We start from the raw sequence: 20268 nt of genomic DNA on the forward strand, positions 1-20268 counted from the left end.
GCAGCCCAACTGTCGCTGCCCAGTAGGAGAGAGTATCCTACTGCATATTGCTAGCTGGGAAAAAGAAATTCTAAATTCAAAGTATGATTTCTATTGAATGTGTACATTTCACACCACTTTCACACACAACTATGAAGTTGAAAAATCATAAAACCATCTTAAGTCAGGAACCATCTATACATATAATATGTTTAAGTAACATATTCATCTAAAAATATGTAACATATTCAAATAATGTATGTATTTAATATACACCATATATTTAAATTACATATGTTTGTACCTGCTAGTATTTGAATGGATAATTTTTGGAAGAACACAAAAAACTGTTAACAGTGATTATCTCTCTAGAGATTGGGACAGCAATGGGTAGAGTTAGCTGGACACCGTACTCATTATTTCGGACTTTTCTTTTACTGTGTCCATACTTAACTTTTATAAAAATTAGTTTTTTAAAATGACTTCTTGGGGCACCTGGGTGGCTCACTGGGTTCAAGCCCCTGCCTTTGTCTCATAGGCTCATCAGGCGGGGCTCTCAGCAGGGAACCTGCTTCCTCCTCCCTGCCTGCCTCCCTGCCTTCTTGTGATCTCTGTCCGTCAAATAAATAAATAAAATCTTTAAAAAATAAAATAAAATAAAATGACTTCTCTAAGAACAATAATAGATGAGTCTTTTAAAGTATTTAAAAGTACAGGGAGCAGTGTACTTAAAACGAATTTTTTCAGAGTGCCTCGGTGGCTCAGTTGGTTAAGCAGCTGCTTTTGGCTAAGGTCTTGATTCCAGGGTCCTGGGATGGAGCCTGGCATTGGGCTTCCTGCTCAGCAGAGAGCCTGCTTTTCCCTCTCCCTCTGCCTGCTGCTCTGCCTACTTGTGCTCCCTCGCTCGCTCTCTCTCTCTGCCAAATAAATAAAATTGTTAAAAAATAAAAAGAAAAAGAATTTTTTCTAGGCTCAACTAAAAAGTACCTGAACATAAAAAAGCCACATTTTAAAAAACAATCATTTGCATTTGAAATCAGTGTACTTTACTTAAACCCAGTTCATACAGAGATTCCAATAAAAAAATACTTTCATGAAAACAAGTATTGGGCATTCAAATGATGTAACCATATAACAAAAGGAATTGTTATATCACCTTAAAACCTTTTGAAATAAGGTAAATTATAAACCAAACAACTAGCAATCAAAGAAAGAAAGAAGTAAAACATAAATAAGTTAATTAAACACTCCATTTAAAAGTCAATACTGGCTTTAAAATTTTAGATTGAATACCTACAAGTATTTTAATGCAGATGCTGACAGTTTTGATCCACTTATAGAATCTGTTCTGATCCTTCGACTTGCTAGATAATAGCCATGAATCATTCTTTCTGCCTCCAAACTGAATTCTACATTCAAATTCTTTGCAAAAGCCAGCAGCTAAATTAAGTGTGAAAAATTCAAACTTAAGAAAAAAGAAATTTCTAAACTTTATTATAAAATCTATATTACAAATATCCAAAGTTTGTATATTTTATTTAAATCAAAGTTGGTTAAATATCTGGGGCCATCCCCAAAGTCACTGAGCATTTAAACTCATAGTCTTATAAATAGTCTTGTAAATACTGTTAAAGTTTAGCCAGAATAATCTCTTCCTCCCTCTTAGCACAGAAATGTTCTATGCAATGTATTTCAATGAGGATCAGGTCTTTGCTTCCAGTGGAATAAAAGGCTCACTTAGATCCTTTCAGTGGGAGAGGCTTCCCCCAGCACCTCATTTCCCTTTGAATAGCTTTAATTCTTTGACAATTTTCTTCCTTAAAACTTCCTCTCATGAGCCCTAGAGCTACCTGCCCTCCCTCCAGCTGAACACTACTAATGTGGGAGGCACTGTGTTAACCACTATGAAGGTGGGCCTTCCAGGACAGAACAAGCCTTCAACATTATGACTACCACTGTCTTCTCTGAGCTTTGTGCCTTTTTTTCCTGAGAATTCCCAGTCCCTTAAGTCCTTAGTCCGTGACATCATGTCCAGACTTTTCACCATCTTGTTTGCTTTCGGCTTTTTCAATGCAGAATCAAAAGGAAAATTTAATCATATTAAGGTTACTATTAACTATAATATATTTTAAATACAACTTTTTAAAGGATCTAGATATGTCCTGTACTGATATGTTCTGTCTTCTTTATTCTCCTTATACTTCACAGTTCCCTCTAGACCTTCCGAACTGGATAATAATATTATTAATAATACCAGTAGCCCTCTCTAGCTTTCACCCCATGGAGTCACAGAAATGTGCCAGCTGTCTCTCCCTTCAGGAAAGGATTTGCTCCCAGCTCCTGAGAGTACTGTCAGCATTGGCCTCCAGGTGTCAGCCTCTTTAGGGAATGCCTCAGGACAGCCCATATCAAATGACTGAGGTAGAAGTGGGGCAAGTGCTACCAAAAAAGTCTATTTCTGTCCAGAGCAAAGCAATCGCTGGTGGGTCTCTTTACCTCCAGAGCTCAGTGTAGGTTTATCTTTGGGCCTGCAACACAGCTTGACTCCTTTCTCTGCCCAATCCTGCTTCCTCCTCCCTTCCACAGGTATTAATAGAAGAGCTAGAAGAGCACTCCTGAGTAAACAATGGCACTCTAAACTCATCTCGGTCAGCCTCCTGGAGAGCCCAGGCTGTGACACACTCCACCCAATCTGTTTCGTATAATGGACAGATTTATCTTTTGGAGAAATCATTTTTGCTCTTTCACGGGCTTAGTAAAGTCCAACTGTTCTCTACAGTCTGATGAATCAACTATAATTTTTTTTTTTTTTTGCCTGAGCTTTATGGCTTATTGTGAATTTGCCAAATCCTAATCCCAATGACTCTTAATTTTTGTTCCAGTCAACTAAGTCTTCTCATAGTTTTCCAGGTATATTCATTTCTACTTTTGTCTTTGCTCCTTCTTTCATTCCTGTTTAGAATGTCCATCCTTCCTGTCATCTAACTCTTACTTTTTCTTAAGGATCAACTAAAGTCTCACTTCCTTGAGTCTTCCCAACTCTTGCATTCTACTTGACATCTTCCTTCCTGAATTCCTAAAATACTTAGAGTACTTAGAGTTAGCACCACCCAGTTTAGCACTTAAGCTGTCTCCTAATGGTTTCTTGTATCTCGTTTTTATCTCATTTAAATGACAAACTATTTAAAGATTTATTTTTCTGTGAGACTATAAAAGAACAGAAGTAGGCTCATATGTATAAAGTATTCAGTAAAAACTTAATTAAAAAGCCCAAGGGGTTTTTTGTTTGTTTTTCAGAGAAAAACTGGGCAAAAATTTCTTTGGGTCATTAGTATGTCTATATATTTAGCACCCAAATTCCTAGAGACTAACTACCTTTTTCTTATATATTAAAACAAACAGGGGTGCCTGGGTGGCTCAGTCTGTTAAGCACCCGACTCTTGGTTTCGGTTCAGGTCATGACCTCAGGGTTATCAGATGAAGCCCCAACCCATGGAGCCTGTTTAGGATTCTGTCTTGGGGCGCCTGGGTGGTGCAGTCGGTTAAGTATCTGCCTTTGGCTCAGGTCCTCATCTCAGGGTCCTGGGATCAAGCCCCACATCAGATGCTCTGCTCTGTAGGGACCCTGCTTCTCCCTCTCCCTCTGCCTGCTGTTCCCCCTGCTTGTGCTTTCTCTTTCTCTCTGTCAAATAAATAAATAAAATCTTAAAAAAAAAAAAAAAAGGTTCTCTCTCTCCCCCTGCTCCTCTCCCAAATATAAGTAAATAAATAAAACAAAATACCTAATGTATCATAAATATTATTTTTCTGTTTCAAGCTTTGTGAATAAACAATGCTCATAATTCAGTTTTAAGACCACCTCACTTTTCCTTTTACCCACGCAATCTGCCTACAAGGAAGGCAGGTGAGAAAAAAAAATTCTAATGACTCATCGATTCCCACTCCCAGTATTCCCTGCCCTTTATCTATCCTATCCAGGTACTTTAACTCTACAGTGACTAAAATTCTGAATAGTTAATATTAAAAGAGCATCACTTGTAAATACTTGTGTTCCTTTAATAGCTATAAAAATCATTGCTAATTTACATCATCTACTCTCAGGTTCTCTGAACACGCTGCACATGTTTTCATGGCAGGACACTGAAATGGGTTAGTGAGTTATGACACGTATTCTCTAAAGTCAGAACTCTGAAGGCATTTATATAAAGTAAATCCCTTTGAATAGTCTGTAAAATGAAAATAACTATAAACCTATACAGCCTCTCATCATAATTTTCCACAGAAAGATTCTATTGGGTTTTCTTTTTATTAAGATTTTTTAAAGCTATTGGGACAGTGGTACAAACAATTAACTCAACATTTTAATATTTATGGTGCTTAAACAGTTTTTTATTTAATTATAGTACTAAATATTTTCTATACAATGTCCTTAAAGTATTTAAAAGCTGAAAGGGACTTGGAATAAAAGAAATCTAAATAAAGAAAACTGCTCAAGTGAGTTCTATTTCAATTGAGAAACATTAGCACAAATATGCTTGGTACTCATTTCTTCTGCTTGTACCTTTTCAAAATCTTCAGTTGTGAACTTCTTAGAAGCTACATAAAGCTGCCCTTCAGGATCAATGGCTTTCTTTAAAGTATGTTGCACAGTAGAAAGAAGTGGAGAGCAAGGAGATGATTCATTGCACTTAATCAATAATCCAAATGCCTCTAGGAGATTAGCTGGAATCAAACTGCAATCCTACACCAAATGAAAATGTAAAAGACAAACATTAAACGCTGGCATTTCCACAAACACTTTAGAAATAATTATAAATTAAATACTGTTTATAATTATTTAAATTATTAATATATTTATATTATTATATTTTATTATATTAACTATGTAACTATTTTTTTTTATTTTAGTATTTGTTATTATTAATTGTTATTTAAAGTGATTCCTGAGTAGCATGGGAACTTAATATGACCAAGTTTTTTTTTTTTAAGATTTTATGTATTTATTTGAGAGAGAAATAGAGAGAGAGAGAAAGCATGAGAGGGGAGAAGGTCAGAGGGAGAAGCAGACTCCCTGTGGAGCTGGGAGCCCATGCAGGACTCGATCCTATGACTTCAGGATCATGACCTGAGCCAAAGGCAGTCTCTTAATCAACTGAACCACCCAGGCACCCTTAATATGACCAAGTTTTTGAATGCTCTTTATTATTTTCTTACACATGATTCATTAAAGCCTACTCTACTGCCTATTCAAATAATAATTTCTAGTAAACAGACACCTGCTTTGCATGACTAAAAAAATGAAAAATTTCAAACAATCATATCATTATTTAGTTCTACTACCTGATTAAAGATAGACACGGGTTAATAACAAAACATTAAGAACAACAAAAAATTGAGATTAAAATCTAGTTAAATTCCCTGAACATTCTAAAAATAAAATATACATATACCTTACCATCTGACCAATTAGAGTGTTTGTTTTCTGCATATTTTTCCTTGAAGATGAATCCATATCAATAAAAGACCAAAAACTGCACTGAACTGGAAAAGTCATTTGTTGATTAACACCATCCCCAAACTTCTTTCCTGGAATGTATACTGTGATGTTTCTGCTTTCTACAACTAAGTCAAAAGACATTACCTATTTATTATTTAGTTCATTTAGGCCTATATATCTACAAATTAATAACAAATATTATTATATAGAATTTTACACTATAAATGTTGGACAGTAAAGACACAAGTAAATTTGGTTGTTTTGCAAGATATGGTTAAATTAGAGGATCTGCCATAAAAAGAACAAGACAAGAAAAATATTCGCGTGTTTATGCGTCCCATGACTTGATGAGAACAACAGTCTAAGCCATGTAGCTGGAATTATGGTGAGTATCTGGGTGAAATAGGTAGAAGGTTGAGAGACTGATTATATAGGTCATGCTTACAAGGGGGTTCTGAAATTAAGCAATGTTCTTTTATGTGGAAAAAAATAAAGCAGGACTTGTATGTAAGAGTGAAAGAGCATAAGACTGAAGAGAAAATATAAACTACAATGACTTGGGGAAAATACATCTCAAATCCAACATGTTCAAACCAAATTCATCATTCTCTTCCTCAAATGACTTTGTGTGGATTACTCACAATTAGGGATATCACTATCAAACTACTTAAAACCCAAATTAAAAATGTAGAAGCAACATAATCTCCTTTCTATCCTTCCTTCACCCCTTGTAATCATTCAATCTATGGATTTAATCCAATTCCTAGGATTCTATCTTCCAAATAGTTCTCAAATTAGTCTTCTCCTCATTCATGATAACAGAGTCTTCTGTTTATATTTATCTTTCTTTTGGGTCATAAGGTAAATATGTATTTTTAACTCTACAGAAACTGCCAGAGCAGTTTTCAAAATGGTTGTACTATGTTATATTCTCATCAACAATATTTAGGAATTCCCGTTTTTCCACATCCTTGATAATATTTGTTGTCAATCTTTTTAATTTTTGCTATTCCAGTAGCCAAGGCCAGCTACTTAGTATGTGGGCCCAGTGTAGTCTAAAAATCCGGGATCCTTAAACACAAGGGAAAAGCTGCTGGTAAGTATAATAATATATAAAGTTTTTTCCTTTAAAAATATTTTATTGGGACGCCTGGGTGGCTCAGTTGGTTAAGCCGCTGCCTTCGGCTCAGGTCATGATCCCAGGGTCCTGGGATCGAGTCCCGCATCGGGCTCCTTGCTCGTCAGGGAACCTGCTTCTCTCGCTGCCTCTGCCTGCCTCTCGGCCTGCTTGTGTGTACTCTCTCTCTCTCTCTCTCTGGCAAATAAATAAAGTCTTTAAAAAAAATATTTTATTAGTTATGAAATGTAACAGGACTGATGTGGAGAAATTAGAATCTTCATCCTTTACTGGTGGGAATTTAAAATTGCATACCCACTGTGGAAAACAGTTTGGTGGTTCCTCATTAGGTTAAACATAGAATTAACTTATGATCCAGCAATTCCATTTCTAGGTATACACCCAAGAGTTGAAAGTAGGGACTCAAACAGATACCTGGACTCCAATGTTCAGAGCAACATTATTCACAATAGCTGAAAGATAGATACAACCTAAGTGTCCCTCAACAAACGAATGAATTTTTTTAAAAAAGTGGTATATATATATAAAATGGAATCTTCTTCAACAGTAAGAAAAGGGATTCTCGAATAGACAAATTCATGCAAAGAGAAAGTAGAATGGAGGTTACCAGGGGCTGGAGGTAGGGAAGAACAGGGAGTTACTGTATAACGTACAGAGTTTCTTTTTTTTTTTTTTTTTTAAAGATTTTATTTATTTGTCAGAGAGACAGGTTGAGAGACAGAGAGCACAAGCAGAGGGAGCAGCAGGAAGAGGAAGAAGCAGGCTTCCCGCTGAGCAAGGAGCCAGATGCAGGACTTGATCCCAGGACCCTGGGATCATGACCTAAGCTGAAGGCAGCCACTTAACCAACTTGAGTCACTCAGGTGTCACTGGAAACAGAATTTCTGTTAGGAATTATGAAAAGTTCTAGAAATGGAGACTGGTAAGGATTATATATAACACTGTGGATGTGCTTAATGACACTGAATTGTGTATTTAAAAATGGTTAAAATCATAAATTTTATGTTATGTGTACTTCACCATGGAGGGGAACTCCTTCAACTTGGAAAGGAACATCTACAAAAAAACCTACAGCTAACATCATATTTAATGGTGACAAACTCAAAACTCTCCTACTAAGATGAGGAACAAGACAAGGAGGTCTCTTTTTACCACTGTTTTTCGGCATCAGAGTGGAAGTTCTAGCTAAAACAATAATACAAGAAAAGAAATCTGGGCCAATACAAACTCACATATTAGCATAACTGAGAGCAAAAGCTAAAACAGTATATTTGCATATTAAATTCCTCTCTTTTTATTTATGAAGGTAAAATGAGAAGTGTCATTTAATATGATTGCTCAATTCCTAAAATGTGTACAATATAATCTTAACAGTTAAGTATCTCCTTGACACTGGTGAGACTATAAGTTAAACAGGTAAAAATTAATTAGAAAAAAATATTATTTACCTGATTGAAGCTGTTCTAGTTTATCCTTTTTGTGTGATGCCAAGTCTCCTATAAAACAGATACCACCTTTAGCTAGCAAAGCACTGCCAGCCTGAATGCTAACTGCTCCAGTTCCATACTTATTCCTGGATAGAGTAGGAAAAATTTCAGTAGAGACCGGATGACGTATACCACGGGGCACAAGGTTTATACTAAAATTCAAAAGCCTAGGAAAAAATAAATTACTCATTACTATTATTCAAGGTTTGATTTTCAGAAGTGATAATGTGTAACAGCTACACAATTAAATTTAGTTTGAGTCAGTGCTTTATGAACATTTTTTTTAGATTTTATTTTTAAGTAATCTCTATGCCAAACATGGGGCTCAGACTCAAAACCCCAAGATCAAGAGCTGCATGCTCTACTGACTGAGCCAGGCAGGTACCCCTAATGAGCACCTTTTCTAGGGATAAAAATATATATAAGACATGGTCCTTAACTTGGAAAGTTCACAGCCTAGAGAGACATAAACAAAAAACTAAAACACAATGTTTTCGTGAGAATATCCATAGGAGAGTATTATTTCTTCCCACAAGGCAGTCAGAGAAAGCTACAGAGAGACGTCATTTGAACTGGCCTTCCTCCTTATGGATTGCTTTCTTTTGTTTATTCAGAATTTTCACATTTAGGCTTGACAGTAGCCCATAATGACTATCCCTGATGCCTATGTATTGTGGTAACTGTACATACATCTGTTTTCTAACCTCTTTGCCAATTTCCTCAGCCTCTTCATTTCTCAAATTTAAATTCTAAGGAAGGATTATGATTATCTTAGCTTCCAAAACCTTCCCACAGAAATCATAGCTTGCTGGTGCAATCAACTATGATGAGCTGACACAGACATCCAGTGCAAAAGAGGATGAAGTAGTATTCTTTAAATATGGATAGGTAGATGCTGTAAAATTTCTAGTATATATGCCTTCTAAGGAATTCGGATGTTAGTTTGAAGATATATAAAATGGGGGAATGAGATTTAGAAAGAAACTTATGCAAGCCTATAAAGCAGTTTTCAACCCTACCTCACATTAAAATCACCTGGGGATATTTTTAAAATTCCAATGTCAAGCCCCACCCCAAACCATTCCAGGGGTGAACCAAAGTCATAAATATTTCTTCTAAAATTCTCCCACCAAGTGGGGTGCTTGGGTGGATCAGTTGGTTAAGCATCCGACTCTTGATCTTGGCTCTGGTCTTAATCTCAGGGTCACGGGCTCAAGCTCCATGATGGGCTCCAAACAGATATCTGCTCAGTTCAATTTTATATCTAGTTTATACCCAGTTCAATTCATTCTCAACAATGGTGTCAAAACAATTCAATGAGGAAAGGAAAGTCTTTTCAACAAATGGTATGGAAAAACTGTATAAATGTATAGGAAAAAACATCAACTTTGACTCCTACTTCACAACATATACAAAAATTAACATATGATGGATAACAGATCTAATGTAAAAGCTAGAACTGTAATGCTTCTAGGAGAAAATATAAAAGAACATCTCCATGACCTTAGAGTAGGTAAAGATTTCTTTCTTTTTTTTTTTTTTTTAGAGATTTTATTTATTTGACAGAGATCACAAGTAAGCAGAGAAGCAGGCAGAGAGGAGGAAGCAGGCTCCCTGCTGAGCAGAGACCCCCCCCCCCCAACCATGCGGGGCTTGATTCCAGGACCCTGGGATCATGACCTGAGCCAAAGGCAGAGGCTTTAACCCACTGAGCCACCCAGGTGCCCCTGTTTGACAGTTTCTTATAAAGTTAAATATATATCTACCTAATGACATAGCAATTCTACTCCTAGGTATTTATTCAAGATAATGAAAACATATGTCCACAAAAAGACCTGTATAGGAATGTTTACAGTGGCTTCATTTATAACAGTCAAAACGTGCAAAACCCAATCAATGTTCATCACTAGGAGAATGGATAAACAAATTTTGGTACATTCATATAATGGAATACTACCCATCAATAAAAACAATGAACTACTAACATATACAACTGGGTGAATCTCAAAAACATGTAGAGGAAGAGACTATGCCCAAAAGAATATGCTTTGTATGCATTATATGATTTTATTTTTATGAAGTTCGAGAACAGGAAAATTAACCTACGGTGACAGAAATCACCTGTGGAAATAGGAACTAAGTGAAAGAACTTTCTGGGGTGATGGAAATGTTCTGTGTCTTATTTCGGTGCTAGTTATCACAATGTATGCACTTGTCAAAACTTATTAGGGTATATACTTAAGAGCTGATTAATTCACTATATATAAATTTTAACTAAAAAATGAAACAACGCCCCCAAATCTCTCACGCCACCCCAAATACCACAGGAAAAGCCAGAGGTTAATGACAAACAGGAAAAGAGACAAAGGCCTTAATTTACAAGAGATACCACAAATCATTTAGGAATAAACAACTTAATAGAAAACAGGACAATAGAGGTTCATAGAAAAATAATAGAAGTGTTTAGGATGATGCTAAAACTTACTTCCAATTAAAAAAATGCAAATTAAAATAAAATACCATTTTCCACCCATTCGATGGCTAAATTTAAAAGTTTGATAATACCTAGTGTTGGTGAGGTTGTGAGGAAACAAATACTCAAATGCTCATCAGTGGAAGATTAAATTGGTGCAATCTGTAGCAGTTAGTACCACATTTACATTGCAATTTAATTTTAATTTGAGTTTAGCAAAACATCATCTGTCCAATTAAGCTAAATTTGCATTTTTTAAATTTTAAATTCATTCTATGAATTTGTTTTTGCTTTACAAATGCATCCAAGGTATTAATATAAGAAGTTTATCCCTAGCTTTTGAACATTTAACTGATTTTAAAAATGGTACTTCCTAGTGGAGAGCCCCAAAATGCTGAATAGAAGTGTATTCCAAAGTTAGGGTGATAGTTCCAAAACAGTAATTTTGGCACTTTTCACAGACTTATTTGTATATAGTGCATCAGTATTATTTAATGGAATCTTGGAGAAAAATAAGACAATGGCCCGTTGGCTTGTTGGCTCTTGGGGGGAAGATTATTTTAAAATGAAAGCAAATAAAAAAATAGAACATTGAAACAGGGAATGAGGGAAAAGGAAGCCTGTGAAGGATGCATTTATTTGTAAAGGTCTGAGTGGGGAAACTGGTGAAATTCTGCGTGGTTAGATTCTCAAAATATTGAAAGCAAATATCCAATTTATCAATTCCTGTTTTTAAAGTTTTGAAATTTATTAATAAAAGTTTATTTAAATATTTATAGTGCCCAGTTGAATTCTAAATATTTGTTTTGTAATAATGCTCATGGAAAGGAGTTATGCAAATCCGTGACCAATTTATACTTTGAAAACATTCATATCACATATTTTACCTGTCTACAAGTAGAGTATCACTTGTTATAATTAAAATATCCAGGCAATCTTTCAGTTCCTTGTTACGGTCTCTTGTCTGTACTAGACTCATCAGCAAACAGAGCTTGAGTAAATTGTAAGTCCCAGGAGGAACAATTTGTGATGCAAAGATATTGGCAAGAATTGCTGTAAATTTCCAGCATGAGCTGATAGTCAAAGAGAGAAGATACCTGAAATTGTCGCTAATTCCTGAGGGAACTGGAAGTAAATATTAACACATATATTTAAACACATATATTAAAAGGGTTTTAAAACAAGAAAATGACATTATAGATCTCTAATTCCATTTATCAAAAATATTATCAAATTATAGTTCTTCTAGTAATACCATATTCAAATTCTTATGATAATGTTAAGTTATTATATATATATATAACAAATTATATTAAACTCTGATTAGAGGTCACTCTGGTCTCTCAATTTCATCCCAGGGAATATAATAAAAGGAAGCAGTTACCCCATGTGTCCACATAGACTGGCTGTGATGGGGGCAAGCAAATCCCTCATTCTTTTCCTTTTAAGACCTAGATGAACAAAGCCAGATCAGGGGGCTCCTGTATTACAGTGTTTGCTTCTATATTTCTATGTTTAAAATAATAACCACCTTTAGTGAGGGCTAAACAGCAGAATGGGAATTATTTGAAAGGTGCTGTTAAAAAGGAAGATTTACTCTCTACTACTTAGAAAGCACTGTACTGTACTATACTGTAACATTCTAGATCGTCCCCACTCTCTTACTCTATCCGGCTCCTAAAAAAAAAAAAAAAATGAGTTATTTATTCCAGCTGATCATTAGGAGGAATAGCTGTGCACGCATAACCCAGTCCTTTTCTCCTTCCTCTTGGGGGCTGCCATCACAGACCAATGATTTCTTCTATTCATCCATGACCATGGACCAAGGGAGACCTACTTTAGTGTAGCTCCTGCCACATTTGGATGGTTAAATCTGCCTAATTCTATAGTGCAGCATGAGAAAGCACACTTTTTCACCTACATATAAGTCATGTTCTGCTACCAAATCAATAAATCGGGAAACACTTCACAGCAAAAAATATGTAAAATATCATTAAAATATCTATTGTCCATTTGTGCTTCTTTTCTTCAATATTTTTATTCTTTTAAGAAGCTTTTCTCTTCAAGACAAGCAGAGGTATCTAGAATCCACTTGCATTTAAATTCAACTTGGTCCTCTATTATTGCAGATGGTTATCTAGAGATTAAAAAAAATCTAACTTTATTCAAGATTTAACTAATCTTTCCTACTTTAATTATTTGTGTGGCAAGTTAAGACTAGGTCTGCTCTCTACTTTTACTTCAAGCCTATTTATGTTGGAGTTGTTAAAGGAAATTATCAGTAACAAAGGTATATTTTGGCCCCCATCTGCCTTTCTCTGTTATCTTATTCTTGATTGGTTCAGCTCAGATGAGGAAAAGGATGCTATTGTATTGGGTTTTTTTCTCAGACCACAAGTTGCTTAACATTGCTTTAGTTAGAAAATAAAAGGTTGGGTAGAAAAATCTTTTCATGAATGTCTAACTCTTCGCATTTGGACACAATTTTCTCATTGTTAATTATGAAAAAATCAAAATAAAGTTTAGGCCAAAAAAAGGAGTCCTTCCTGTGGGCAAGGTTCTACATTATCACATTTTATTTCTTTCATAGCATTTATTATCTGAAATTGTCTTGTTGATTAGTTTATAGGTTTACTGACTGTCTCCCATATGATTTAAGAGTAAGAACCTTGATTATCCTGACTATAACTATACACCAAGTTCTTAGAAGAGTGCCCAGCAATACTTATTTCCTGAGCAAATACTTATTTCCTGAACACATGGACTTAAATTTAAATATTTGTTAATATATGATACTAACAATTTCCTTACCTTTTGGGTTGCAAGAAATGATACTATTTGCCTCTATACAAACAGCAGTTTGTGAAGTTTTTACACAGGTTGGAATTCCAATAATTTTATACTCATTTCCTATATTCATTTTACTCACTGATTCATCTAAGATGATTAAACACAAAAGAAAATATGTATTCACTAAATGAAACTTGTACATGTTTATATGGTTCAAATACCTAAAGGTAGTAAGAATTTAGTAGTTAAGTTAGTTGTAAAGCATTTACTTTTGTGTGTAATCTCTATATAGAGTAACACTGGTAATGTAAATTGAGGCAATTTTATTGCTGGTAAATTTTGATTTTTACAGGCGATGATGAATTAATTTTAAGAAGCAACAAGACAGTCTCCTCTAAGACAATTAAAGGAAAAACAGGATCATCCTATTTAAGATGAAATGTCTTTGCATTAAATGATAAAAAACGATAATAAAAAATGACCTTATAAATAATTTGAGAAGAAAATAATTTTAAAAGGTACTGTCACTACCTACAATATAGGCAGGTATTTTTACATTTACTATCTAATTGAAAACTGTTAGATATTGCTATTCCTGCTTTGTATATGAAGAAACTGAGAAGTTAAGCAAATTGTACAAGGCCAAACAGTACATAGCAGAACTGAAATTCACATCTAGATCTGGCAATCTCCAAAGTCTACCTTCTTGCAGTATGCTAGGTTTCCCTTCTCACATCTACAGACTGGGCAATGCTTTTGCACAAATTCAAAATTGGTTGATTGATTGTTTTCAGTGGTCTCCATGCCCAGCATGGAGCCCAATGAGTGGCTTGAGCCTCACGACCCCAAGATTCAGACCTGAGTTAAAATCAAGAGTTGGATGCTTAATCAACTAAGCCACCCAGGCACCCCCCCCCCAAAATTTATTTTACAAACATACACTAAAAATCTTGATCCTCCATTACACAGTTAGAAGCTGGTTGGTTATAAAGCTGTGAAAGAAAGGCTTAAAAGGAGGAACAGGATTAGCATTCTCCATGAAGAAGATCAAAAGGTGATCTTAATCATTTTTTTCCTTCTCTCTCTCTGGCTTTTTTTTTTTTTTTTAAAGATTTCATTTATTTGTCAGAGAGAGAGTGTGCACAAGCAGGGGAAACAGTAGGCAGAGGAAGAAGCAGGGTCCCCACTGAGCAAGGAGCCTGATGCAGAACTCCATCCCAGACCCTGGGATCATGACCTAAGCTGAAGGCAGACACTTAACTGACTGAGCCACCCAGGCGCCCCCCCACCCTTTTTTTTGGTTCCACAGAGCTTATTGGTATACCCTGTAGACTGGAAGGGAAGAATCAGGCGCAAGAATTGAGAAAATTAAAACTACAAACCAGTCAGCCGATCAAACAAATAATAACAAAAACAATTAACTGAAGGATACAGAATGAATTATGAGGGGAAAATAAAAGCAAATTGTTTCTCAACTGTTCCATGGAATTACAGAGTTTGGCAAATGTATCTTGAGGTCAAGGAAAAGTCAAGAAAAAGGTAAGGAGGCTGGGAAGTCTGGTTATTTCTTCTAATGTCAATCCCAAAAGGCCTGTTTTTTTAATTAATTTAATCTTTAAAAATTCATTTAGGTTCTATGTAAGAGTTTATTTGAAGAAAGGGATTTCTACCAAAATAAAAGTTGGAGAGCCACTTATCTTCTATATTATCCGGTTTGTATGTAGTATATAATAGAATTAAGTAATTAAAAACATAGACTTTGAGGCTGGAATGCCTGAATTTGAATGATGGCTGTGCTACATACTAGCTATGTGACTTTGGACAAATTACTTCTCTGTGCCTCAGTTTCCAAATTGTAAAATTGAGGTAACAATAGAACTTACTTGATGCAGTTGTGCCTAAATGAGTTAATATATGTAAAAGTGACTGGCACACAGTAACTGCTATATAAAAATGACTTATTATTGGGGCACCTGGATGGCTCAGTGGGTTGAGCCTCTGCCTGCGCCTCAGGTCATGATCTCAGGGTCCTGGGATTCAGCCCTGCATCGGGCTCTCTGCTAAGCCTGCTTCCACCTCTCTCTCTCTGCCTGCCTCTCTGCCTACTTGTGATCTCTGTCAAATGAATAAATAAAATCTTTTTAAAAAATGACCTATTATCATCTCTGCTTACATGCCTGCCTCATCCTTGTCAGGCCACAGTGGAAAGAGTTCTTGTTTGAATTTCTGTTTCCCTAAATCTTGAGTTTCCTATACATGGCTGACATCCAAGTTCTCTCCTTCCAAACAGTTTAATTCCTTCAATTTCAGCCCAAGAAAACAGCCTGAGCCCCACCCTCATTTTCACAGTTCTGGCTTTTCAATGAAGACTCACCCTTCCCTGGGTAATTAATACCGATAATGATTTCCTCCATGGCAGACTCTGTCCGCTCACAGGTCTTTACTCATGCAGTTCTCAACAGTTAATCATATGTCACAGCTCATTCATATTTTAAGCAAATATTTATTGAGGTTTTACTATGTGCAGTAAAAACACTAAGTCCTTATCTTCATGAAGTTTACATTATAAAATAATCCCACGGGTGCCTGAGTGGCTCAATCAGTTAAGTGGTGGAAACTCTTGGTTTCTGCTCAGGTCCTGATCTCCTTGTCGGGGACACTGAGCTCCATATCAGTCTCCTTGCTCAGTGGGGAGTCTCCTTCCCCTCTGCCCCTCCCCCTGCTCGCAAACTCTCTCTCTCTTTCAATAAATAAATAAATCTTTAAAAAATAAATAAAATAACTCCAGTGTTTACATAAGACACAACATAAAATGATGGGAGAACATTACCATAAATAATTTTGTCCCTGAAACTTAGCACAGTGCTTGGGACGTAGCAGGCACTAATATTTTTTTTAAGTGAATGATGTATGACTCAATAAATAACTGATACATTAGCTAAATATGACTCTTTGAGACACTCAAAATAAGACCTATGATTCTTAAGCTATAGAAGTACCATTTATACTATATAGCTATAAACAAGTCAATTACATATTTTATATATTTTACAGCAATTTGTTTTTAGTTCACACAAAACTTACTTACCTCTTAGAAAAATTGTAAGAGATTGAAACCTAAACGGCTGGTTCTTAGAATATCCTCGAAAAGCATGAAGTGCCTTTGCTGTGATTATTTCAACTATCTGTTTATCTTAAGGCAAATAGCAAAAAACAATTAGTTATTTGAATATACATTCAATCTAATTTCCACATTAAGATATTAAATACTATTTTAAAATTTGTAATTACAAAATATGAATGCATTTTTACCACCAAGTACTCTAAATTTTCTGTCTTCTTGAAGTGAAGATGAACATAGATTACACAAAAAGTCATTTCTTACTGTTGCAGATTCTGTAGCACCAGGCACATGCACTCTTATATACTGAAATCCTGAAAGAAAACAGAGGTAAGCTAAATTTGCTTTTGGATTTAGCTACCCGTTTTCAATCCTTTAAAATTATTCTAATTCAAGGTATAATTAATTCACTTTTGCATGTGGTTTCAGAGCAGTCAATTAACATTTATTGCATGGCTATTTCTTGCCAGACACTATGCTAAGGCACTCTTTTTGTTTTTTTAAGATTTTATTTATTTACTTGATAGAGACACATCGAGAAAGGGAATACAAGCAGAGGGAGTGGGAGAGGGAGAAGCAGGCTCCCCAATGAGCAGGGAGCCCGATGAGGGGCTGCTCTCAATCCCAGGACCCTGGGATCACGACCTGAGCCGAAGGCAGACGCTTAACGACTGAGCCACTTAGGAGCCCCAAGGCACTCTTGATATAGATCCTTAAACACAGTTTCAAAAGGCAGCAATAAGAAACAGATAATTTCAATATGTGGTATTCATTCAGAGGATTGAGAGAAGAGAGGAGGCATGACATCCAACCCAATGAGAAGTGGAGATGAATAGAAAAGATGTCCTGAGAAGTACTGAACTGAAGATAAGCCAAAGGTTTGAGAGAGGACATTACAGGGAGAGAAGACACCACGAACAGTCATGGAACAGCGTATGAGAAGAAGCACTTCAAAAATCCAAGAGCACCTCTTACATTGCAGGAGAGAGAAGGGAAAGAAAAGAATGCACCTGAGGATTATGCAAAGTAAACTTGTATACATGAAACATCAAGTTTTATTCCATTCTTTCTACTTCATGTTTCATAAAACTAATGGTAAACATGATTTAGGATTAAACAATAAGTTGCTTGATGTTTTGATTTTACATTTTTATATCTACCTTTTGAAAGAGGGCATGCTTCATCTGAACAAAGAAATCTTGCACCTTGTGTATACTTGGTTACAGTTGTCATTGCAATCACAATTCCTTGCATCATATAAAATCTTTGAGATGCATAATCAAGTGGAAACTCACAAAGATCAAGAATATAACTTCGCAGAGGAGGTAAATGTGTTAACTTCAGCACTATATTAATCTAATAGAAATGTAAAAATGGTATTAAAAAATTACAGATTCATTTGGACTTGCATTATACTATAGTAAGTATATTTGTGGAGTAAATCAGGTAAATAATTCGTTAGTGTTAGCAGGAATCAAAATTTAAGCATAAGACAAAAGATTTAAATATAAAATTAAAGATGCAAACCCCTAAATCTTACATTTTAACTGCAAATATTATTATGAACTAAGAATTTTTCCTTAAAAGTGCAATTTCCTGGCTATATCCACTGAAAAGACCTATGAAACAATGAGGATCCAATAGCAATGAACCCTTCCAGTACCCAGATTGTGATTTCTTAAATATTATTTTTCACCAAAAAGAACCCAGGCTGCTTAAGGGAAATGGCTGACTACAGGTCTGGGAAGGAAAATATACCAGATGGTTGCATCACTTTGTGCCAGAAATCAAGGTAGCTACAAAAAACTAAAACATGGGATGTGTCAAAAGGACATAAACACAAACCTTATGGGACTCCCAATGGACCAAAAGCACAATAATATACATCAAGAAGAATGACAAAGATTCATTGAAATATATTGTATATATTTTTAAATTCATGAGTTCCTCAAAAAAAAAAAAAGGGATAAATGAAACCAAAAAAAGTACTGGTCATCATTGGAGGCTCTCAGATTTCAGTTCATTATTCTCTGAAAATTTATAAATGGAAAGAATCAACCATTTACTCTGCCCTTCAGGTACAAACTGTATTTTAGGGTAACCAAACAGTTGATGAGAGAAAACTCCTGTTATAGAACAATTTCAGCTAATAAATTCAAAAGGCTGCTGAAATTAGAAAAATCACAATTTTATAACTTCTAATGAAATAATGGATTCTAGGTAATTGTCATCAGTGGCTGCAAAAACTATTAGGTGAAAGTTGATGGGATAGTGTATACTGAAGAGGTCAGACTGACATTACCAGAACCCACTGATTGTGGGGTTACTAAAAGTGGAAAACGGTTTATTTCTCCTAATGCAGTGCAGTATGAAATACATGACAATAACTATGATGTATTCTTGTCAAAATGAGTTGAATCTGAATTTAAGCAAGTTTTTAGAGCCAATTTCTATTTCCCAGAAATATGGCATATGGAGGAATAAGTTAAACACCATAAGAACATAATCAGACAAATCCAAACATTGTACAGGACAATTAACTAGTTTCTTCAAAAACTTAGTGGTATAAAAAGAAAGAGGGAGGAAACTGCTCTAGATTAAAAGAGGTTTAATGAGATTATTAAAATAAAAAAAAAAACCCTAAAAAAAAGAGGTTTAATGAGATATAACCAATTATAATATATAGACCTTGTTTTGATCCTGATTTGAACAAATCAATTCTGAAATACTCTTGAGAGCCCAAATAGGTACATTTAAATATGGACTGGATATTAGAGGATACCAAAAATTGTTATTTTGTAAAGGGTCATAATGGCATTGTGGTTGTGTAAGAAAAATGTCCACAACTTTTAGAGGTTGATACTAAAGGTTGTAGTAGTGACATTAAGATGTCTGGGATTTGTCTTAAAATATTTTGGTAAAAAATGGATGATGCAGGTAATGGCAAAATATTGTAAACTATTAGATCTGAATAATACATATTCTCTTTATTTTGGGGTATGTTTAGAATGTTTTATTATAAAAATGTTCACTGTTATAAATGACAATACAGGAAGTAAAGATGTATATTTAAGATATTCTATTGAACTTTGAAAAAATGTAGTATCTTTTAAAATAAAAATATGAATACAAAAATATTTACAAGTAATCTTCAAAGCTTTTTATCCTAGTTTTCTTGTTAAATTTAAGTAAAACTTACTTGAGTTTCAGTCTGTAATTGTCCAATTAATGAGAGAGTCTTAACAGCAGTAAAACAGACCTGTGATTTCAAACAAACAAAGTTACCAAAAATTCCATGTGGCATGAAATTATATTTCTTTAACTTACTGATTGAAAAACTTGAGCAGCTTTTAAAGGCTTGTGTAAAATGTGATTTCCAAGTTCAGCATCCAATTCAACAATATCAGAGGGATTTACTAAAATATTAAATCGATAGACAGCATAACTTTGTTTTGAATCTGTAAAAATACACAAATATAAAAATGAGGATAGTAACATATAAGAATTTATATTAAAGTTTCTAAAATATAAAGTCACCTTTGCTGAACATACCACTGTAGTACTTGCAATCATCTATAAACTTTTGGAGGCCTCCACTTCTGTCAAGGTAGATAAGGGCTGCCTCTTTCATTTTCAAATTTGACATTTTCTCCTAGTTAGTGATTCTTCTCTATTACTAATTGGTTAAACCACAGTTGCTGGTAAAGACTACGGATGACGAAACACACAAAAAAGATGAGAATACCTGGAAATAAAATAAATTAGAATTTACACTTCACAATC

At 34.9% G+C, this 20268-nt stretch overlaps 1 protein-coding gene across 1 annotated transcript; it reads right to left on the minus strand.

The window, feature by feature from the left end:
- Positions 1-1272: 1272 nt before the first annotated feature.
- Positions 1273-20131, minus strand: MCMDC2 (minichromosome maintenance domain containing 2; the record flags this gene model as incomplete). Its single annotated transcript, XM_080802580.1, has 12 exons — positions 1273-1419; positions 4541-4720; positions 5435-5601; positions 8063-8268; positions 11462-11699; positions 13386-13511; positions 16453-16557; positions 16677-16799; positions 17646-17841; positions 19685-19744; positions 19813-19943; positions 20038-20131. The coding sequence occupies 12 exons, from the start codon at positions 20129-20131 to the stop codon at positions 1273-1275; spliced, it is 1773 nt and encodes a 590-aa protein (XP_080658706.1).
- Between the last annotated feature and the right edge of the window lie 137 nt (positions 20132-20268).

Source organism: Martes martes, assembly GCF_963455335.1.
Source record: "Martes martes genome assembly, chromosome: 4".
Lineage (NCBI taxonomy): Eukaryota > Metazoa > Chordata > Mammalia > Carnivora > Mustelidae > Martes > Martes martes.